The sequence below is a fragment of the Mercenaria mercenaria genome, chromosome 2 (genome assembly GCF_021730395.1).
Source record: "Mercenaria mercenaria strain notata chromosome 2, MADL_Memer_1, whole genome shotgun sequence".
In the NCBI taxonomy this organism is placed as follows: Eukaryota; Metazoa; Mollusca; class Bivalvia; order Venerida; family Veneridae; genus Mercenaria; species Mercenaria mercenaria.
Genome location: NC_069362.1, coordinates 89,111,480 through 89,135,109, shown reverse-complemented (window position 1 = coordinate 89,135,109; position 23,630 = coordinate 89,111,480). Strand labels below are relative to the sequence as shown.

Below are 23,630 nucleotides of genomic sequence, written 5' to 3'. Positions count from 1 at the left end.
ACGCAACCATTTCACGTGTTTGCAAATGTCCAAAGAGATTTTGAGAAGAAGCTGTCCAAAAGAGGTTTATTTTGCTTTTCATGTTATTTTTGTATTTAGCAACCAATTAGATAAACTAATAATATAACTTGTAGAAAACATGCAGGAAATAGATGCAATTAATTATGTATCAAAACATTAATTTATTAGATATGAATTTCTCGTCAATATCTTTTCATCTGATTAGATGTTATGACGGAAAAAGATTTCTCTATACACATCCATTAAACCACGCTTCTATCAACCCTTGTATTTCGTAAGCATCACAAGGATTATGATGTATTATTGTAATGATATTTAACAAGTCATGAAAAAAGTAAATGATTTTAGGAGTTAAGTTTTGGCAATTCAATTTATGCCAGATAAATTGCCTGTTACTAATTACATGTCACAACGTACTCATGCAATAATCCATATTAATTAGAAATTTGAAATTGAAAAAACAGATCATTCAAAAGACAGAGTTTAACAAGCACGCTGGAATGATGAGTTAGAATGCCCCAAGGTGTTTTGAACTAAAACACTGCAGCGATAAGATATCATGATATTTCATACTAAAGCTATTAAAGTTGCTGAGAAAATCAATTAGCAAAACTGCACTGCACTTTGTTTCTCATTTCCAATACAAACAGGTTAAAAATATTCATTGCCATATTTTACAATATGCGGAAATGTAGATGGGTGTAGAGTTTAATTTAATTTAGTTTAGTTTAGTCTAGTCTAGTTTTGACTGATCTAATTTAGTTTAGAAATATTGTAAAGTGATTACAAAATACTTTGCATGACATTAGAGAGTTTCAGATTTTAACCTTCGCCTTCCCCTTCAATGTCTCTCATATATATTTTGGGTAACACGTCACCGATATGCGTGTAATTTTAACTAAATACATTTAATTGAACCTGGAAGTATGAAGTTATCAACTGAATTTGAGAAGCATTGAGATTTTGTAGAAACTTTAACTTCTACGGCATGATTGTGTCCCCAGGCGGTATCGATTATACTAGATGGGCATTTTTGTTGTATGAAGTGAAGTTCTGAACGTCCGAAGATGTGATATCACGAAAGTCAAAACAACAGTCTTTTTTCATCTACTCTGTCCACAATCTCGGCATCAAAAACTGAAATCTGGAAGGAAGCACATGGCAGGACAGTCATTTTACTTGAAAAGTAAATAATTACGCGCGATTATCATTTGGTGGAACTTTTAAAATTCACTTCCACATAAAAACAATCCGTTTCTGTCTGACACTTTACACGACAGTTTCGTTTGATTATAAACATAAAATGGAACTAGTAAGACGGAAAATTCTTCTGAAGTATCAGACAATTTCAGATCTATGATCTCATGATGCGAGAGGTTTCCTGTTAGCCGTATTGGATAACTCCATTCTTTACAAGCACGGACCCAGAGCCTGGCAGAGGGGCATTGTGGGTCAGTCCCCCCTCCCCCTGATTTTACATGGAAAATCGGTCTTGTAACTCGGTGTGACCCCCATCCCCACCCCCCTTGAAATGGATGACCCCCTTCATTAAAGCCGGTGCCCCACTAACCGAAATTCCTGGATCTGCACATGGTTTACTTATAAAATAGTATATTCAAACAAATACATGTATATGCCCACTGTTTCGCTAGAAACATGGTGACTTGGCACGGTCGTGCTGTCTTAGAGTTTGGCATTTTACAGTGTCATGCAGAGTTTCATGATGCTAAAACGTATGATATCACGAGAGTATCTTACATTTGTTTCAATTCGCTTGTTAAATGTATTCATAACTTGTGTATATTGGCTCATGTTATCAACATATCTTTTAAAAGGTTAAATTTTCGGCAGGTACGTTGTCTACATATACCAATTCAAAGTGAAAAAACTTCAAGAAAAACTATGAAATACTAGTCAACAGCATGACGGGTGAATCTGTCCTTTATATTTTATGGCCATGCCTTTTGTGTTTGCTTATTGCATATATTAAACTTAATTTACGAAGCGATTATTTTAAGTTCAAAATATTCAAGCATTACAATACCGTTTTATACCGTTTTATACCGTTGATACCAAAATACACGATAAAAACGATCATAATTACGGATACATTGAAAGGGTGGATTAAAAGAAGTAAGGTTCATGCTAAAGATTGAAATCTCAGGGAATTTTAAAAGAACTTCAAAAACACACGTTAACTTCGCAAGAGACGTTGAAGGGGAAGGCGAAGGTTCAAATCTCAAACTCTCTATTATGTGGCAAAATACTTAAATACATTTTTAGTGCTAAAATTATGTATTCTTAATCTATCTTAACATTCCAGAATAATTATATGTTATTAGCTTTGTATCGGGAAATATGCACGAGTTCTGCAGCGTGAATATTCTTCCGCTAAAGAACGAGTGCATATTTCCCGATGCAAAGATAATATCCTTTTTATAACATACTTATCTACACGTATAAATATAATATAAATATTATGAATTTGTTCAGTTGACAATACTGAACTAAAAAAAGAAGAATTAATGCAATGGCACACATTACATTACGTCACGCACCCGATATGAAATTCAGGCGTCAGTGTATGGAAAAATATTGACGTTTCCGGTACCATTGTAACTTAACGGGGAATTGAAAGGAGTATGTAATAATATGACTTATACTTAAGCATTAGCAAAACAAATACAAAATACTAATAAAAACTTTCAAGAAGATATTAAATGTTTTCTGTATGACACTGAGAGTTGCTAAAAACATATTGCCATAAAAATGATAAATTGACTAAAATCTTAATCTACAGTCGTACCGAAATTACCAAAACATATGAACTACACATAGTCAGAGACAGAATGTTTACAGGAATCACACCCTGCAACGTCTTGAGATGTGAATAACGATATTTTGACTTCGATGTAACCTGTTCTTGCATATTTGTTCTGTTGTTGTTTAGCTATTAAATTATATGTTGCTTTATGACCGATTCATATAAAAAGGGAAACCAACAGTAAAAAATAGCATTGTAGCCTATATCATGCAGGAAAAAAAATTACCAAGTACATTTGTCATAACATTAAGAGCCTATGAATTTGGTGTCGGTTGTAATAATTCCTTTAAATTTTTAGGAATGACATTTGATTATAATTTGATCTTAAAGTGTATCACTTTATTGTAAATGCTTTCAAGTATATTTCTACAGTTTGGACCTTTGATAAAGGAGGTCCTGTTTTATTCTTTTACTATTAATAAACGGTTTATATATCTCAGTGTATCTCATAATGCTCCAGTATATCTAAGAATATTCCACTATTTAGTATAATATTGCCTGTGGCTGTATTTAAAATATCAAAAATATTTAGTGTTTAAATATTTCAAATTATTACAATAAGTTTCTTCATTCCATTCCCAGTTTAATAACAGTTTAACCTAACCAATGTTTCTGGAGTCTATACCAGTACTAATCTAGTCTCCTCAAGTAACTGCCAACTTCTCCATATGTATCAGAGGTACAGGTCAAATGAACTCAGTCACAATGTCTCTTGTCACGAAAAACAACGGGTCTCGCCCGGATATCTTAGTCAAGATCACATGATCTATAGATCTGTGATCTTCCTATTGAGCTAACTGGGAAGGCTTTGTTTATTTCCTTAGAACGAACCTATTTCTAGATTCAAAATACACGTTTTACAAAACTTGCCCTTTTACTCACTTGAAAGACTGCATATATAAGTTTTGTGATCGTATGATTGAACAGTGTCATAGTTTTTATGTTTTATTGATATTTCATCTAGAGTAATACTTAAATCACTTTCAAATGACACAGAAACATGTGCAATTTATTTTTCAGACACTGAAATCATCTTAAAATGTACTCTCTATAATCAAAATAAATAAATCAGTATATTGATATTGTGGCTATACTTTCTTCTTGCATGTCTTTTAAATAGAACCAACGTTCAAGAAATTTGATAAATATTATTTTTCTAGAATATTTTCTAGATAATAGATACAATAAGTAAAACAAAATTATTAAGATGTGTAATGTATGTTACATACATACTCCTCCTCCGATTAAGTGTTTACTCTAATCTTGTTTTTTCCTGAGACATTGGTTGCAGCACTAGATCATTTTAAGTAAATAAACTAAACGTATCTAGTGTAGAGTATATTTTTTAATTTGGAGTAAAAAAATAATATTGTAGAATGTACTGAAAGATTAAAAGACCAAGTTAAAAGTGTTTGATAAATGCATTAACATTTATTTTAAACATAGAAAATGTTATTTTTAATCATTTTGTAACATTCTTGCATGAATAAGCACATTACTTTATTAACATAAAGTACACTGCTAATAAGAAGCAAAAGTGTCCCCATTCTATCTTGGATGCATTGTTATATTATTTATGTAGCTTTATATATAAAAACGTGTTTGAGAATACATGTATGTAAGAAACAATAGGCTGCATTCAAATTAATTAAGCTAACACTCACGGATCGTGTCTTTGTTTAAAGAAAACTGATGTTTTATTACCAACTCTAAACATAAAAAGGACGCTAATAATATAGATAATGAAGCGCCTGAAAAAATTAGAGATTTCGTCGTTGCCATTTATTTGACTAATTCGATATTTAGCTCAGTAATTAGATATGGAGAGATGTTATAAGTCGGGTTAGAGTAAGATTACAGTGACAGAGACAAGAGGGCCACGCAGGTTATCGATCAAACAAAGGCATTGGATACTGAGACAAAGTCATCGTTGAGAGCGTGCAGCAGCGTCGGAAATATACCTATAAAACTTAATATCGCGTAGCTTTTGCCTTTGTACATTTGCCAACAAACAACAACTGGACAAGAAGACTCTTTCAATTGTAAATGTGTATAATATAGGATTGAAGAAAATGATATTGAAGTAAGTTGTTTCAGTATATTATATTCAATAAATTTAGCGTTAAATTACAAACGTTTAACATCGAGTGTTTGAAAAAATGTATTTATTTAACTGGTATTGTGACATTGCATTATTTTCAGTTGAAGGTATTGCACTACATAAAATATCATTATATATTTGAAATATAATAAATAACAATAAAAAAAACAAGAATAGACTTAGGGTCAAAATTTTGGAAAGACGAAGCAAATATTAATTATACCTTGTGTACAACGGCCAGTTTAATACTCGTCTTAGCATATCTTTCGCTTTCATTTAGATTTATATTCACGCCAAATTGCGTTGAAAATGGTCACAGCCCTGCATATGTAGGGTGATAATAAATTTTATCAGTCAAATTTTAAGACTAAGAGCGTTGAGAAATACTGGCACAGGTTAACAAACTAAGCAGAGAGTGTTTCGCTTCATAATTTACCGTTATTGCGATAGAGCAAACCTAGAATTTTAAAGGCTTATCAGCAAAAAATATGTCAACATAACTAAGCACGTTGATAAAATCATAAATTGTCACTCCAGACATAGAGTTATAGGAGGCAGGTAATAATAGCATTGATTAGAACTTTTATATAACTTATTGAAATCATATGCCAATCTGCTCTAAAACTGAAAAAGACACAGGAAAAAATGGTGGTGTAAAATATAATTTCACTTCGACCAGATTCCGATCAGCAATGTAATAAAATGATTTACATGAGTTTACATATTCAAAGTTGCATTTAAGAAACATCTTCATATACTGTTTGTCCCACCGAGTGATCACCAGTGGGTTTCAGCATTGGAAGATATTTTGATGTTACATGCAAAACAAACAGATATTCTTTTTAATTCATGTCCCTGCAATGGCTTTACTTGAATTCATATCAATTTGCAGTTCTGTTCAGGTAAAAACCATGTTTCAAGAATTTCTCTGCAAGTTTTCCTGTTATAGATCTAGTTCACTCCTAACATTTATTTCAATAATTCATTGCAAAACATGTCATCTCATGTACAATTAAATCTGATTTATAAATTAAAACGTCGTTTAGTAGTGTGTAATTAGGAAACGTTTTTATTATCTGAGCCGTGCCATGAGAAAACCAACATAGTGGGTTTGCGACCAGCATGGATCCAGACCAGCCTGCGCATCCGCGCAGTCTGGTCAGGATCCTTGCTGTTCGCTTTCAAAGCCTATTGCAATTAAAGAAACTGTTAGCGAACAGCATGGATCCTGACCAGACTGCGCGGATGCGCAGGCTGGTCTGGATCCATGCTGGTCGCAAACCCACTATGTTGGTTTTCACATGGCACGGCTCAATTATTCTCTTGTTAGGAAAATTGATTGTTGATACATTTTGTCCTGACTTTTGTAAAGAAAAACATTTTAATTATTTGTTGTGTTTAGAGACACACCGATAGACCAAATGACAACTTTTTTCAGCCTTTGACGGTTGCGCAAAACATCAGGTGCCCCCTCCAGGTATTCTGTCAGGCATGGGCGGGCACCTTGAAAGAACCACTGACCTTCATTAAGCCGGCTGGATGACTTCTTCACAAGAGGAATTCTATTCCAAAGCAAGTTTCGAACCCACAGCTCTGAAGGCCAATGATTTAGTTTAGATATGAAAACCACTATCAAGCTTTTCATAACGCTGAAAGAATTTTTAAAATCGGACCACCACTGAAAAAGATTGGCAGTTTGAAATTTAAGAAAATAGCTAATCATGAATGCAGCCAATTTAGTGTTTATGACATCATTTACACACTGCCGAAGAATATTTAGCAAATGACCTTTATTATATATTAATTTCCAAGGTCTCTATAGTGTAAGATGTAAAACATGGCAATTTTTTTTATTAAAGCTGGAAACCGAAAAGCAGTAATTTTACAGAAATAAGTATATACAATTTAGATATGTATATAGAAATTTTATTAATCCGCCATTTTGTTTAAAGTTGCCATTAAAATAATATTGACTGCATTTTGATCCTACATTTAAATCTTTATAACATTTTTATTCTTAAGCCGAATTTGAAAATTCTTTCACGTATTTGAATAATCTAAGAATTCCTAGCAGAGGAATTAACATACGAATAACGTTCCTTTCCCTTTAAAATAAATACTAGTTAATTAGCAAACAGACGTTCTTATTAATGAGGATAAAGTCACAATTATCCACCCTGGCCACTTTAAGGCCATACCAAATTGATATCTCGTTCGTCGGAACGACCGCATCAATGATTTCATTCTCGAGAAAAAAAAATCACCCGCGCGCACGTACATAAAATCATTTTTTTTATTACGCGGTCCGGAATTATAACGGCAAAACAGGTTTTATTGTCGTTTTAATGCGTCAAAGTGATATTGATGGGAATTCATGCGTCTAAGACTATATGTAGCTGATGACCCAACCACTCAAAAAGTAAGGAATTATGGTGTTATTCATCATTAGATCCGGAGTGTGTGTGTCCTTGATAGTGGCGCACATGGCCTCCGATGTGCCGCTAGGTGATGAAGTAGGCACTTCTGCGAATTGTTCAATACAGCGGAAAGAACCCAGCCCGACTTAAGACATGCATGAGGATGCAATTGCAAATATTCGGATTCAGTGATTTTTTTTTTTTTTGGAAAAAATAAAGGTGCCTATGCCCACTGAATTTGAAAAATTAAGCGCGATAATGCCCAAAATTGGGAAAAACAGAAATATGTTTAATTTCCATACTAAGTGATAAATTCCTAACTGAATGTTGTTTGAAGGGTTTACATTTTTTCAAAACCACTTTTGGATTTAAAATCGTGAAATTTAAGGGTGGTAAAATTAATTAAGACACCAATACAACTTATAAGAATTGAATTTTCCAATTTTAAGTTCTTGCCCTTGAAATTGGGAAACGTCTGAAATTTTGACTATCCGAAAATCGATTTTGATCTTCTATTTTTCAAAACCTAGGAGAGATATTGTCATTTTTCATTATCATAAATGATTAAGGGGGAATGGTACTTTGTCAAAATTTAAGATTTGCTGATTGTCTTATATACCAAAATAATCTTGAAGATATTTCCAATTGATATCATCATCTTTTAGAGCAATAAACATGCGTATGACGTTACCATGACGTCGCAAACATGACCCGTTTTCGCGCTTTTTAGGGTCCGTTAATGGTAGCACTAAAATAGTAAAAAAACTCGATACTACAAGCGTATTGTTGGCGTCAATGCATTAGATTATATATCAAACGACAGAATAAAGCCAATTTCTTAGTGATTATTAACATGAACAGGTATTTTCTATCTGAATTTTCGAAGGAGGTGCGAAAACAGACATTTGGTTGTTTAAGAAAATTCAGGAAGAAAATCGCTTCTGATCCATTTTGCAAAACATTGGCCCGTGGAATTTTTCCCAAATTTTTGTATGTGAAATTCATTATGTTGTTAATATCTATGCCAAATAGAAAAAAGTTCACCGAAGCGTTTTTGTAGTAAAACCGTTTGAACTTGACTACTGCAGCGTCGTTAAAAGACATGTAATCGTTATGTAACGTTACATGTGTTTATTTTAAATGGCTTGTAATAATTCTACCTGGAAACCTATAAACAAGCAGTTATGAGACATGAATTTAAATATTTCAATCTAATCGTAAAAATATTACACATTTTATAACATGCAGTATTTCAAAATATTTCATTGAAAAGTGCGTATCTTTTAAGTTACTAGAAGTTCTTGATGTTCATTTCAATAGCCACTTCATAAACCCTTTTTTTCAAACTCGGAGAAAAGCAAAAAAGAAGAATCGTCGATTATGCATATTTTGGTAATGTATTTGACAATGGTTGCAAAATATGCGGAAAAAGACTTTACTGAAGCCCGCCCGCTTAGCTCAATAGGTAAGAGCGTTGGTCTACGGATCTTGGGGTCGCTAGTTCGATCCTCGGACGGGGCGTATGTTCTCCGTGACTATTTGATGAACGACACTGTGTCTGATATCATTAGTCCTCCACCTCTGATTCATGTGGGGAAGTTGGCAGTTACTTGCGGAGAACAGGTTTGTACTGGTACAGAATCCAGGAAAACTGGTTAGGTTAACAGCCCGCCGTTATATGACTGAAAAATTGTTGAAAAAAAAAGCGTTAAACTCAAAACAAAGACTTTACTGGAAAAAACCTATTTTCCGAAACTAAGTATGGTCTATATAGTGTACTACATTTTAAAATGTAAAATCTAAAATGCTATGGCATTTTACGGAACCCCTATTTAATAAACGTTACAGCTGCATTAGGTAAGCATGGGATAATTAAAATACAAACATTTCCGCACAGTTTTATCCGAATGTGAATTTCGTTTAATTGTATTAATGATACAATTAAAGGCAGATTTATAGAATTTAAGTAAGTACTACAGTAATAAGACTGTTAAAAAAGTTGATTACTTTTCTGAATCAAGTTTTTACCCTCGTTTCAACAGTATGGCGGGTAGTTTCCTTAAACATTGTTCCTGGGAACGACCAGTACTAAACCCCTAACCTATGACACAACCTACCAAGTGTTCTCACATAAAGAGCCATGTTCGGTAGCGGGGGTCGAACTTACAGTCCTCCATCAGTGAGATATCTCAGTGAATCAGACCACGTAGGCAGTCCTAAAAATTGACAGTTTATATATATACGCTATTTTTTTTTTTGCAAGCAGTACAACGGAATTTTAAAATTCGAATGTTACGTATGAATTTTAAGATTCCGCCGTGTACTGTTTGCAAAGATTACACGTCAAAACATTTACATAAATGGTTACCGTTCTACCCGTTTTAACATATGTTATTTGAGCCCGCGCCATGAAGAAACCAACATAGTGGCTTTGCGACTAGCTTTGATCCAGACCAGCTTGCGCAGTCTTGTCAGGATCTATGTAGTTCGCTTTTAAAGCCTATTGCAATTTAAGAAACCGTTTGCGAACAGCATGGATCTGACCAGACTGCAAAGCCACCGTATGTGGTTTTCACAAGGCGCGGCTCATTTCATTTAAATATTTCTGTTATTTGTTATTTGTTGCACAGGACGGGAAAAAGCCTGAATAGAAACGACTAAATTATGAATTTTAAACATGCCATCACGTACAGGTTCCCCTTCCGTTTACATGACGACATAACGATATAGAATGGTGAATGTTCGTCCAGATGCCGTTTGTTTCGCGGCTTGTTTCAAAAATATTGTCTTTCCTAAAATTCAATAAAAATATATTAAAATTTGCAATGTTGGTCAAATAGAAACTAGCAGTATACACTAGAGGGAAAGGTCACTCAAAAAGATGCTAAATCCCTTCCCGATCCTGGATTATGTACTGAGCTTTTATTTTACACGTATTATAGAAAGAATAAGTTTAAATAGAATGGCTGTATAATAAGTCTTAATAAATTAAGAATGCTTATATTTTTAATAAAAAAATAGCCAATGAGCGGCAGTAAGCTTGTCTACCTGCCTGACATAACTGAAATACTGAAAGGGCCGTAAAACAGGATTCTATCAATCAAAACAAACAATAATATGAATTCATTTGGAATTTCCATATAAGCCGACAATCTCGCATGTTATGCGCCCTTTTCCGAGGTCACCGTACCGCGCTACTGATAACTTCCTGACAAGTCAACACGATGCTGGTACAAATCTATACTTTAGGTTGTGTTTCTGTAATAAGAATGTATATAACAGCCGTACTTAATCGGTATCTGTTTGTCTCCCTTGGCTATATTTTTGCATGAAAACAAAAATGGGATAATCTCGTAATATTAGTACTAAAGAAATATTATCAATAAATCTTTCTATAAATATAAATTTGCCATCAAAATATTATGTTTGTTTCAAAACAACTTATTACATAAAATAAATACAGATACAAAAATAATATATATGCAAATTTAACACGCCCGTGTGAGTGATAATTATCTATGACTGCTATATAAATATAATAATTTTCTAAAAGTTAGAGTGAAAAAGAGCAATAATTTTATTGAGTTTTCTGTCAATTATTTATGTTAATTTCGTTTTGAAAATTATATTATTATTGACCCTTGAGCCATTGGATATGCTATGGTATTCACTGGAAGAGGTCAATATTGTCCTCCTCCGTTGAATATCACATCATATCTGATGGCTTAACAGTCAATAACTGTTTTATTATTTGGGTTCAAGTTTATAAATAAGTAACAAATATTGTTGCAATATATGTAATGTTTGAAAGTAACAATAACTGTGTGAAAACTTATCAAAGTTACACGAAAACAATTAAATATGGTCAACTTCACAGATGCCAAAAATTGGAGCAATTCTGTAAAAGCTATGGAGCCCGATATTCGTGCTCAATTGCATAAAGAGGCATGCAATTCTGGACTGATGTACAAACATATTATAGAGGACGATGACTCTACAGCAACGAAATAAACATAGGAGAAAGTTAATTCTGACATTGTAAAATTTTCAGATCCAGCACATACAAAACGGATCGTAGGAAATAAACTTGAAAAGATTAGTCGAGCCTGTCCATCATTAACCGAAAAAGTGAAATCATCATTCATTAAACAATTCACATACGCTGTCAATCAAAACAAACAAAAAGGAGAAGCTGAATTAATACAGGCGCTAGAAAGCATCGTTCCACATATGTATGGAGAGCACCATCTTTGCAGCCACTGGTGTAAAAATAAGGCTAATAATGTAAATATTCACGTGCTTACGTCATGTCTTAAGCGACGTTGTTTATTGCGTCACAATACTCTAATTTAAACGGTTGTACTAGAAAAACGCTACGGTGAACTTTTTTCTATTTTGGCACAGCCATTAACAACATAATGAATTTTTACATACAAAAATTTGGCAAAAATTCCACGGGCCATTCTTTGACAAAATGGATCAGAAGCGATTTTTTTCCTGAATTTTCTTAAACAACCAAAAGTCTGTTTTCGCACCTCCTTCGAAAATTCGGATAGAAAATACCTTTTCATGTTAATGATCACTAAGAAATTGCTTTATTCTGTCGTTTGATATATAATCTAATGCATTGACGCCAACAATACGTTTGTAGTATCGAGTTTTATACCATTTTAGTGCTACCATTAACGGACGTAAAAAGCGCGAAAACGGGTGATGTTTGCGACGTCATGGTAACGTCATACGCATGTTTATCGCTCTAAAAGATGATGATACAAATTTGAAATATCTTCAAGTTTATTTTGATATATACGACTATTAGCAAATCTTAAATTTTGACAAAGTACCATTCCCCCTTAATTGACATAATGGAACATATTTAAACCTACTGAAGTCCATATTTCTGTTAAAAATCGCCAATGTTTGTTTGTCACGTATTTTCGCGACGGTAATCTTGATGCAATTTTGATCTCTCAAAAAGGACGTTTTTGATGTCATTTCTGCCAATTTTATGTTAGATATCGCTGATCTCACGCCCAAATATAAACTGTTTCATTTTTGAAATAAAATCTTTTAATTTCAGGCGGAAACACCTCTTTTGGGGTGTGTGTGTGTCGGGGGGGGGGGGGGGGGGGGGGGGGGGGGGGCAGGGAATTGACGCATTTTTGGGGGAAAATAGCTTATTTTGGCAAGGGGAAACTGCCGAAATTCGGCAGTAAAACTACACAAAAGAAATCTCTGCGGATATAACATAGAATTTTTGTTCAGATTTATTTTTTTTCAAACCATTTGTTATCGTTTGTTCAGATCAGTTTGTTAGGTCTAGAGCCAAAGCTGAGTGCTATCTTAAAAAATGTTTGTTTGAAGATCTCAGACCGATCCATTAATTTTTCTCAGCCCAAATCTTTTCGAAAGTACATTTTTACTACAACTGTCAAATATTTTATTAATATACATTTAGTCGATTTCAAAAATGGTTTAGCTTTTCAAATAAGTCGTGTAAAATGTAAAAATTACTCATGACAATATCTGTCCTATCATAACCTCAAATTTTCCTTGTCTGTATCTTAATTGGTTGTGTATTGGCTGAGAGAAATAAATTGAAAAAAATCATTCCTATTCAACTCTAAAATTCTAGGCCGATCAAAGCACAGCAAACAACATTTTAAGGATGGCCATACTGGCCATTTTTGCTTGAAATGAACTTCTACCAATAAAACTTAAGCTAGGCTGATCTGTTAAAAAATTACCCCCCCCCCCCCCACCTCCCAAGGGATTTGGGCAATGCCAAAGCACTTTATGTCCTATTCTGTTTGGTCCCACTGGTCAAGTGGTTAATCACTTTTAATCACCTCCGTGGGTTCGAGTTTCACTAGGGGCACAAAGTTGCTCATGTCTCGAAGCCATCTAACTGGGTCTCAGAAGATATGTGATTCCATACAGATGCCCGTTTTGTCTTAAATATTCCTCATCCTCTTCCGTTAATGGTAATAATGCAGTAATTCGGTCCGAAATGTGCTTCCGTGGTGTAGTCGAAAGAAGTCCCTCAGAAATAGATCCTAATTTTTCCATTTTTCGCGCATTTGCGCGTGAATCGGGGGCCAAATGGGCATTATTTCACTCGTGGAATGAATTTTACATAAAATAGGACACGTTTCATGCTAATACTCGCATGTTTTCGAGTTGTTTACTTGAAAACGAAAGTAGGGTGTTTATTCTGCGGACCGCTTTCTGAAATGCGGCAATATGAGGGTACCTGACTTCAGTTGACTTGCATTTCACTGCATACTATTCAACACCCCTTTTGTATACGCCCGTTTGAAAAACGGGACGTATTATGGGAACGCCCTTGGCGGGCGGGCGGGCGGGCCAAGGGCGTTCGGGCGGGCGACGTCCACAGACCTTGTCCGGAGCATATCTTCTACATGCATGGAGGGATTTTGATGAAACTTGGCACAGTTGTTCATCATCATGAGACGGAGTGTCATGCGCAAGAACCAGGTCCCTAGGTCTAAGGTCAAGGTCACACTTAGAGGTCAAATGTCAAATTCAAGTATGACTTTGTCCGGAGCATATCTTCTTCATGCATAGAGGGATTTTGATGAAAGTTGGCACAATTGTTTATCATCATGAGACGGAGTGTCATACGCAAGAACCAGGTCCCTAGGTCTAAGGTCAAGGTCACACTTAGAGGTCAAAGGATACAAGAATGAAAACTTGGTCCGGAGCATATCTTCTTCATGCATAGAGGGATTTTGATGAAAGTTGGCACAATTGTTTATCATCGTGAGACGGAGTGTCATGCGCAAGAACCAGGTCCCTAGGTCTAAGGTCAAGGTCACACTTAGAGGTCAAAGGATACAAGAATGAAAACTTTGTCCGGAGCATTTCTTCTTCATGCATGGAGGGATTTTGATATAACTTGGCACAAATGTTCACCACCACAAGACGGAGTGTCATGCGCAAGAACCAGGTCCCAAGGTCTAAGGTAAAGGTCACACTTAGAGGCCAAATATCAGATACAAGAATGACTGTCCGAAGCATTTCTTCTTCATGCATAGAGGAATTTTGATGTAACTTGGCACAATTATACACCATCATGAGACGAAGTGTCATGTGCAGTTCCCTTCTTTAGAATTACTTCCCTTTGTTGTTACTATAATTAGCTTATATTGTAACTTTTTCATTACTGGACGTAGGGAAAAATCGAGACCACTTTTCTGTAGTACAACATGCATGTTACATCCAATTTTGAGGTGTATTTTGACCAATCTCTACCTGGTAAGGATTCTTGTGTGGACTTACAATTTTTTTTTTTTTTTTTTTTTTTTTTTTTTTTTTTTTTTTTTTTTAAGATTAACTTCCCTTAGTTGTTACTATAAATAACTTATATTGTAACTTTTTTATAATTGACCGTAGGGAAAGACCAAGACCACTTTTCTGTGGTACAACCTAGTTGTTACTTTCTAATTTAAGGTGTATTTTAAGGTATCTCTACCTGGAAAGGAGTTTTTTTGTGGACTTAGAAAAACAAAAGAATTACAATGATTACTAAACAACCACAAAATTAAAATTATATCTGCAAATACAGGTGCTACAGTAAAGAATTTTTCTGTGACGGGCGTATATTGTGACATTCTGGCACTCTTGTTCTTTTCGTTTTCTTGAAGCAAATGTATGGATATCTTGTGGAAAATAGGTCTACGACCGAGTAAAAATCTAGAAACTGTAACAAAATTGTTCTGAAGTAGCTGAATTTTATATGAAACAAAGAACAGTTTCTTTTATTGGTATATAGCCTAATGGGCACGCCTTCAAAATTAATATAGAAAAATCAAAATTTAAAAAATACTCTCATTCCTTAGTAATAGCAAATAAAAAGTAAAAACAAAGTGATTCAGTGAGTTTTGGCAAGAATGTATTTGCAAAAACATTCATGTAGTCTTTAAAATATGTAGGTAAGCTATCTACTGTGTTAGTCACACCGTAAATTTTTGATTTCTGTGGGGATTTTTTTAAAGAAATGTTAACTTCATGTATAATCCTATCCGCCTTTTAAAGCGTCTAAGTTGAGAAAAAACTCGCTCGCTCCATATAAAATCCACCCGCCTCTGAATAAGTCAAAATTGAGAAAAAAAAATAAAAATTTCGCCCGCTCGCTCCCTTTAGTTTTGAAAATTTTCAGAAGTATTAATCAATTTGGTATGGCATAAGCAAGTGACCGCTTTATCTAGGTTTAATGTACTATACATTTGTTTCAAACTAATTATGTAAGTTTCTTTATACCTTATTGATTACTTTCATTTAATTAACTATTATAGTATTGTTTATATAAGTTCGATAGTGTGTTTTCAGACTAATATCCATAATCATCTTTAAATGTTTTAAGTTTGTACTATGAGTATATGACGGTAAACTTAACAACTTTTACAAGCGCGGCCTTTCAACGCAGTATCTCCCAATTGAGAAAAACCTTATGTCGGTAATTGTACGAGACAATCTACAGTGTTTCGGGCAATATCGTTTTCTAATAGACTCACTCGTGAAGTTGTAAACTATATTTATGTTATAAGCTTTATATCGAGTAATATGCACGAGTTTCGAAATGAATGATAAGTGCTATTTTAGGGGCCAGCTACTGTTTGTGCGAAACTCCAAGCTTATTAAAATTTTTAAATGCAAAGGTAATCTTTTTTACGTAAGCATCAAAACTAATTTTTATTATTAGGTGATTATTGTTACTATTATTATAATATTTATATATACATTATATAAATGTGCCATTAGGCCTGAGTTTAAAAGTAAATACCGGCGTGAATGAACTTCTAATGCAAAGACCAACACAAAAATGACATTAAAAAAGACGTCATATACTCAATATGAAAAGATGCACGTCACTATGTTATACACATTTTCAAATTCCGTGTATTTGAAATAAGACATGAGACGTCAGTACTTCTCATGCTGTTATGCAAATTTCATATCGGATGCGTGACGTCATTTGTCACGTCATTTTAATGTGTGTCGTCACTTCGATAATAGTAGGTAGGTAGGTAAAAATATTCATTATTAGCATAGAATCAGTAAATATGCACACGTTCTTATAAGGGTATGTACTGCCTTATTACTATGAAAAGCTAATTACTTGAAAATAGGGACGTCCAAGCTTCTGCTGAGATTGAAAATACGTAATATTACGTAAAAAATAAATTTATCAAATATTAAGCAGAAGTGCCCAACTTTTAGCGCACAAAAATATCAACTTGAATCAAAACGTGTACGATTTTTATATTGTGCGAGCATTTTCATGTGTTTCAAAATATGATATAACACCAGTTTGGATTTTATTATTCATTTATCAGGCACATGGAAAAAATCAGTTGTCTAAATTGCATAAAACATCGGTTATGTGATTTTTCCTCGTTAATAAACAAAAGTACAACAGAAGCTGCAATGAAAAGTGTTATTTACTTAAAAGTTCTGCAAAACAAAATTCACCCATAAACAGTTAATTAATTTGATGGAACAACATAAAAGTAAAGCAAAAAGCTAAGATATAATGTCTGAAAAATCTTTGCTTCCCTCCCACTCACATTATGTAACTTATATAATCTGCTGTCGATCAGTCAGACAAAACTGATAGCAATAATATTGGTCAAAAAGAAACAGGAATGTCTCTTTGATGAACTTTATTTTTATTGTTTCTTCGCTCGCTGAAAAATGTATATATCATGAAGTTACACAAGAGCCAGGTCCAAGTTGTTCAAAAATTTAGCAGGGTAAGACGATAATGGTTTTCTTCAACTTTTAACATTAGGGTTAAATTTCCACATTTTCCACAGTGAAAAAAATGTGACAGAAATGTACGAGCTATGGATTATCAGCACTTGAATAAATGTCAAAACAGCTAACAAGACTAACATTTAGGATCAAAGTTTAACTGTCAGTAAGGTTTACAACCGATGAAAGGCCCATGTGATTAAATGGAGTATTAAATGAAATTGAATGAAAAGTATTTTGATCACATATATGAATCATGTGAAACATTTGACTTTTTTTTAACATTCTACTGTTCAAACTGTTCAAATGTTATCCATTTTGCATATCTATACCGGTAAAAATATATCTGATACAGTAACGTATCACTAGTAAAAAGATATCGCCTTACACGGTGAAATAACAATACATATTTTAATTATTTGTTAAAATATTTTTCTTTGCTGGAAAGTTGGGGGTGGGTGTTGAGGCAGTGGTGGGAGTGCGGTTAGCTACGAACCGACACAATGATAGGTCATATACCGACTTTCCAGCTTTGATGCTGGTGGAAGACCCAAGACAAAATCATGTTTTACTACAATGTTATAGGTAACGCCGCCTTCTTTGATTCTTTGGATTATTTGATACAACATAATGTAGTGGGATTCTATTATGCAATTTGGCATTCTCCGGGCTCAAAGCGCTAAAATAAACCCGAAAAATGCCAAAGTTGCACCGGAGAGTACGTACTTTTCCTATTGTTATTACTGGTCCGATTCTTTACATACATTTATTAAAATAGTCATATGCTGTATAGTTAACGTTGTCTGCATATTTACAAATGTTCACAAGTAATTAAATTAAAAGGTAAATGGAAGTCATTACCCAAGATTAAATTTCGAATTTTATGAAGTTTTGTCTGCATTAATGCTACTTAAAATTGTATATTTCCCCTCAATGACTAAAATCAATATCGTTTCATATTAATAATGTTTTACAATAACGTTAAACTTCAGAAATTGATCTTTTCAGTTCCGAAAGATTGAGTGCTGAGATTGAGTTATTACAGTTTGCATCAAACAGTCACGATAATTTCCCATCAGGCACATGACACGTGTGATTGTCTATAAATATATATAGAAGACAATCATTTTCATGCAACAAATTGATAATATGTGTTTTATTCTTCTAAATGAAGTTAACGAAATCGTCAAAGTAGATTCTCTGTAGAGCCCTTAACAACATATTTAAATATATATATATCAAAAGGGATTGCAATAATTAAGTAGTATCTATATGAAATTAATTTTGGAAAACTGTTTTGAAATGAAAAAAAATTGACCACTTTAGTAAATTTGATGTCGCAGATATTTCTTTAATACCTATCTCCTGGGATAAGAACATGTGAAGTTCAATCCTTACTGAACACATTATTTTACATTGTAAAATAATAAATATAGATATTTCTTTCTCCTCAGAGTATGCTCCGTAAAATTGTTATAACCTGAGGCAAACTTGCCTGTATGGTACATGTGGGGAAAATCAGAATTATCATCATTATTCAAGCAGCAATTCTCAAAAGATTTCTGTAAAGGTCTATCTGGTGAAAGAACAGGTCTGGCTGACTATATGTAAATAAATCAGATGATTTGACCTTTTCTCATTGTTATTAAGCCGTGATATATAAAGGTATCAACAATCATTGGTTGTTTTGTGCATACACAATAACTGGCATCAAATAAATAAAAAATAACGAGTTTAACAGTTTAAACATATTTTGTTCTGTCCGTTTCATGGAAGATAAGAGTGCAACAAAGCAAACTAACTGCGGAATCCGTTTGGCAGAGGATGTTCATGAGAGATGATGAAATGTGCAACACCCCTCTTGCCCTAAGGGGGATACCATTAAAGTTAAACTGAATGACACCACGGTCCCACATGGTCGGAGAATATAGCAACAATGAGTCGAAGTAGGGCCGCCGCATGACACTTAAAATCAGTTAATAAAATCTCTTAAATCCTCTGAAAGCAAAGAGCCCAACCAAGCAAATAATTGCAGGGAGATAGACAATATATAGCAGCACGTTACACTGAGTAAATAAATAGATACAGAATGATGTCATCTTCGAACTGTATACATTTTCAGGCACAATTTATGGTTTAGGTCCAGCATTTAAAAGCTCGCTCTTGAACAAATGATTTTTCAAATTTTCAAATATGAAATAGGGCTTAATGTATCTTTAATATCCGTTGATATTCCCTCTTTTGTAAATGTCATACTTCGGAAATCCAGACGAAATCTATTTCATGTATTCCTTCGAGTGAAATATACGACGTTTAGGTCTGGGAAACAGTCTGTATTTCATTAATGATTACTAAACCCTGTATTGAACTCTCGTTGGATACGGAAAAATATTAGATGGTGGAACTACTTATTTTTCCATACGTCAACATCTTCAGTTTCGACCTATTTTTTTTAGAGTCATGGTCCATTTTGGCTAATACAGTAGGTTAAATAGTTATTTGCATACATTTGTTTAATAAACGGATAATTTAAGCAGAACCTTGATCTACAATGATGCATATTATGATACTGTTATAATAACCCTATTATATCATTGCTTGACAGATCCCTGCAATATGTTTATGGCAGATAATATGAATTCAATTTCTCGTAAGATCGGTAAAATGCATTACCTGGCCAAGCTGATCGGTATTATACGAGCTACAGGATCTGCCACTGAAAATGTAAAGTAAGAACGTCGGATTTGGTTTTCTGTGGCCGTTTAAGCGAAACTTCAACTTTCCATGTATGATTTTCGTGAATTCAGAAAAACGCTTAGATTTGCAATAAATTAGATAGCAATGAGTATTCCGCAATATTGGGAGCTCATCTTACGTTTAACAACATTTTTAGTAATAATTTCTAAATAGATGAGAAGAATTTTCCTACCCAAAAGCGTTAAATCTGCTCCTTTTGATCTTGGATCTTACGTAACTGCTCTGATTTCATAAAGGAAATTTTGAGCACCTTGTTACAGCTCATTTCCACGCTTGAATGCATTCCATGCATTTGAAGATTGTCCTGTTAATATCACCAAAAGCTGGTTTGGACATAATCATAATTATAAATGCAACGCTATGAAATTAAATATGGTATATTAAATTGATGCTGAATTTTCAAGTGATCTCACAACTTGTTAAAATTGTTGAAAAGGAGATTGAATGACACTTATCCTTTGTGCTGTGTACTTGTAAATACCCCAGTAAATGAAAACGAAACACTTCAAATTCAATAATTTTGAAATGATGGACAAAATAAATACTCATTATGGGTTGTTTGAAATATTTGGTATGGGTAATGTACATTTGGTATGGGTAATGTACGTTAAATGTTAACCTGTGTGTTTATGAGGTATCCCAGCTGTGAGCAAGGAGCTGTAGCTTAAAAGGTAATTGTTGCTAAACAGATCTTCAATATTTTATTCGAAATTTGTTTTCTCATACGTTGTTCAGAAACAAAATTGTTATACACTAGTTTTATGCACCTAAACTATTAAGATAACTATGTTTAAGTAACTATTGAATGACTTTCAAATAAAGCCAAAAAACAAACGTGTAAAATGCATTAAAGATCTTATAAAGACGAATTTACAACGCCGTTTTGTTTAACTGTGTGTTGATCGGAAGACACATGCAACTTTTATGGTTGGCAAAAGGCCGGTTAAAGATTAACAAGTATTATAGGTAATTACTATATGCTACCTTGGTGATTAAGGCCATGACATTGAACTTATTTGTGATTTCAAGGATGCCACCTAAATAGACCGGGTCAAAACATGTCTTTCGTGTGACTTACTGACTTTTGCCGTATCATTGACATAATTATGTCTCCCACCACACAGTGGTGTGGGAGACATATTGATTTACTCCTGTCTGTGTGTCTGTGTGTCTGTCTGTATTTCACAAACCTTGTCCGCACTCTTAAGTCTAACATTTCTTATCCGATCTTTACCAAACTTGAACAAAATGCGTTTGCCAATGTCCTCAGCTAAGTTCGATAACCAGCCAAATCGGCCCAGGCACTTCGGAATTATGGCCCTTGAACTACCGTAAAACGCTCGGATCTTGTGACCTAAAAGGACCACTACACTACTAATCATTAGTAGTGTAGAAATACTTTTAGGGCCCTTTATGTGCGCTCAAAGTCCAATCTTCAACAAACTTGAACAAAATGTGTTTGTCAGTAAGTCCTCGGCCAAGTTAATTAATTAGCCAAATCTGCCCAGGTTTTCCGAAATTATCCTTTGAATTACCGGAAATCGGCCTTTTTAACTCTTGTACTCGCTCTAAGTCAAACAGTTCTCATCCAATCTTCACCAAACTTGAAACAACTGTTTTTGACCATATCTCCTCAGCCAAGTTGATTAACTAGCAAAATTGTCCGAGGCACTTCAGAATTATGGCCCTTGAATTACCCAAAAAAGCCTTTTTACTCTTCAAAGGTATATTTGTAGTGAGTAAACAGTATGTAAAGACTGACTTACAATTTAGATGATTAGGCAGTTGTAGGAGAAAAAGCAGCTCTAGTTTAACAGTAAGAACGCACTCAGGTCAATACAAAAAATATATACGAACCGTTCCATGACAAAAACTGTATTATTGACCAAACACCTTAAGATGACAATTAATTCATGAAGCAAATTCTTTTGTCTTTCAAATCTGAAAACTTGAAGAAATTATCTTCACTATTTCAAGATTCACAATGCCTTTAAATGCGTCACAGAAAGCGTTATACGTGACAACGCCGTTTCGTTTCATAAAAATCGACTTCCATCCATGGCGCATCGAAAAACGAAAGGAAAGAGAGAGCTTATTTTCGTAATTTTCCACTACGACCCCGGCAGTTTATTATCGATTTTTCGCCCAACGCCCCTCAGAACAGTGTGTTTTACGTCCCGAGACTCCGTGGTTTAGCGCGTTTTCTCCAAGCGAGCTTTCCATTTTACGTCCGAAATCTGTACTTTCGCCCCGCACTTTTTCTACTGTTATCCGTATTTATAACCGTGAAAACAGCTTTCTTCTCACAATTTAATTAACTGCTGCATTCTTTTTATTTCAATTCTATGATCATCCGAACAAGCTAATTGTAACGACAAAATTAACACACTATAAGAGCTGTTCCACAAAAGAATTTCAACCTGCTATTGAGCTATTAGAAAGACCGCTGATTAAAATTAATTTCAGACGAAAGCGTCCTGATTAACTTTAGCGTGGGGCGAAATGTTGAGATTTGGGGACATAATGTAGGGGTTGCGGAGGGAAAACGACGCTTATTTATAAGCTCTCTCTTTTCGTCGAGCATTCACTGCACAGCCTCGCTTTTTGTCGTGATTTCACAGCGCGACCCGGCCATGTAAATGATTTTTGTAACGTTTTCGCTCGGCGGTGTCACTAGGCTAAAACGCGAGATTTAAGATGTCTGAATTTTGGAGCACGGTGAGGAAATCAATACTTTAAAAAAATGAAATAAAACGTCGGGGTCGCCGAGCGAAAATTTCCTACGTAACGCGAAACGAAAACACTTATAAGCGGAAGCGCGGTCAAAAAAAGTAAAAATTTAAGAAATACAATAATGGAATGATGCTGCGAAATTACCTTAATATGCGTTCTGTTAACGAAGATTTGTCGTCCATAGACGCTGTCATTTGAGTTCTTAAGTCTTGACGTTTTGTCCGGCGACCCTGCTGTTTAGCGAGGTTTGGCTCCGCGTTTCCGCCAATTGAACTTAATAAATCTCGTGTTTTTGCTTGGTGTGGTCGTGTGGAGAGAAGTAAGATGAGGACGAGACGACAAAGTTCATCTATCAGACTAGTAAGCTGTCAACAGAATTATTGCGTCACTAGCCGCTCCAGATCTATTCTGTTTAGAACATTTTGTAATAAGACAATTATTACGTAAATGTTAACAGCACTGAATGTGAGAAATCGTTTTCGCAAAAGTAATTTTAACAAGTCACATGTTTTCCAACTCTTCATGCCTTATATGACGCATAACGAAAATATTTCTCACTTGTAAATGGCGGCGACCGTACTGTAACAATATGATATAAATAAAACCATTTTATGTAAACTAATACAAGACGCAGTGTGAAGAGAATTATAAGCGTAAAAGCTGATTCACGTTTTCAATTAGAAAGGACACTAAATACTCGTTTGTCTGCGCTAAAATATTTCATTTCCGCATTAGTAGATTGTTGTACGAGCGTTTATATTAAGCCACCTATAATTCTAGCAGGTACATATATCAACGTGGCAGTACCAAACCTGGTGCATGGAGATTTCTGTGTCTCGTTGATAAATATGTATATAATGCACTCATTCATCTATATTATATCCATCTTAGATATAAATAATCTCATTTGTTTATATAACATCTACTTTAAGTGTGTTTCAAACATTAGCTTGAATCTTTAAATTGAAATTCCACTATCATCAGTAAGTATTATTGACCT

At 34.3% G+C, this 23,630-nt stretch overlaps 1 protein-coding gene across 1 annotated transcript in view; it reads left to right on the top strand.

The window, feature by feature from the left end:
- Window positions 1–4,734: 4,734 nt before the first annotated feature.
- Window positions 4,735–23,630, top strand: part of LOC123562895 (uncharacterized) — a 36,080-nt gene continuing 17,184 nt past the window's right edge. The window contains exon 1 of the mRNA XM_045355481.2: window positions 4,735–4,928. Within this exon, the coding sequence (XP_045211416.2) occupies window positions 4,918–4,928 (11 nt within the window). The 5' untranslated portion in view covers window positions 4,735–4,917. The remainder of the gene's footprint in view (window positions 4,929–23,630) is intronic.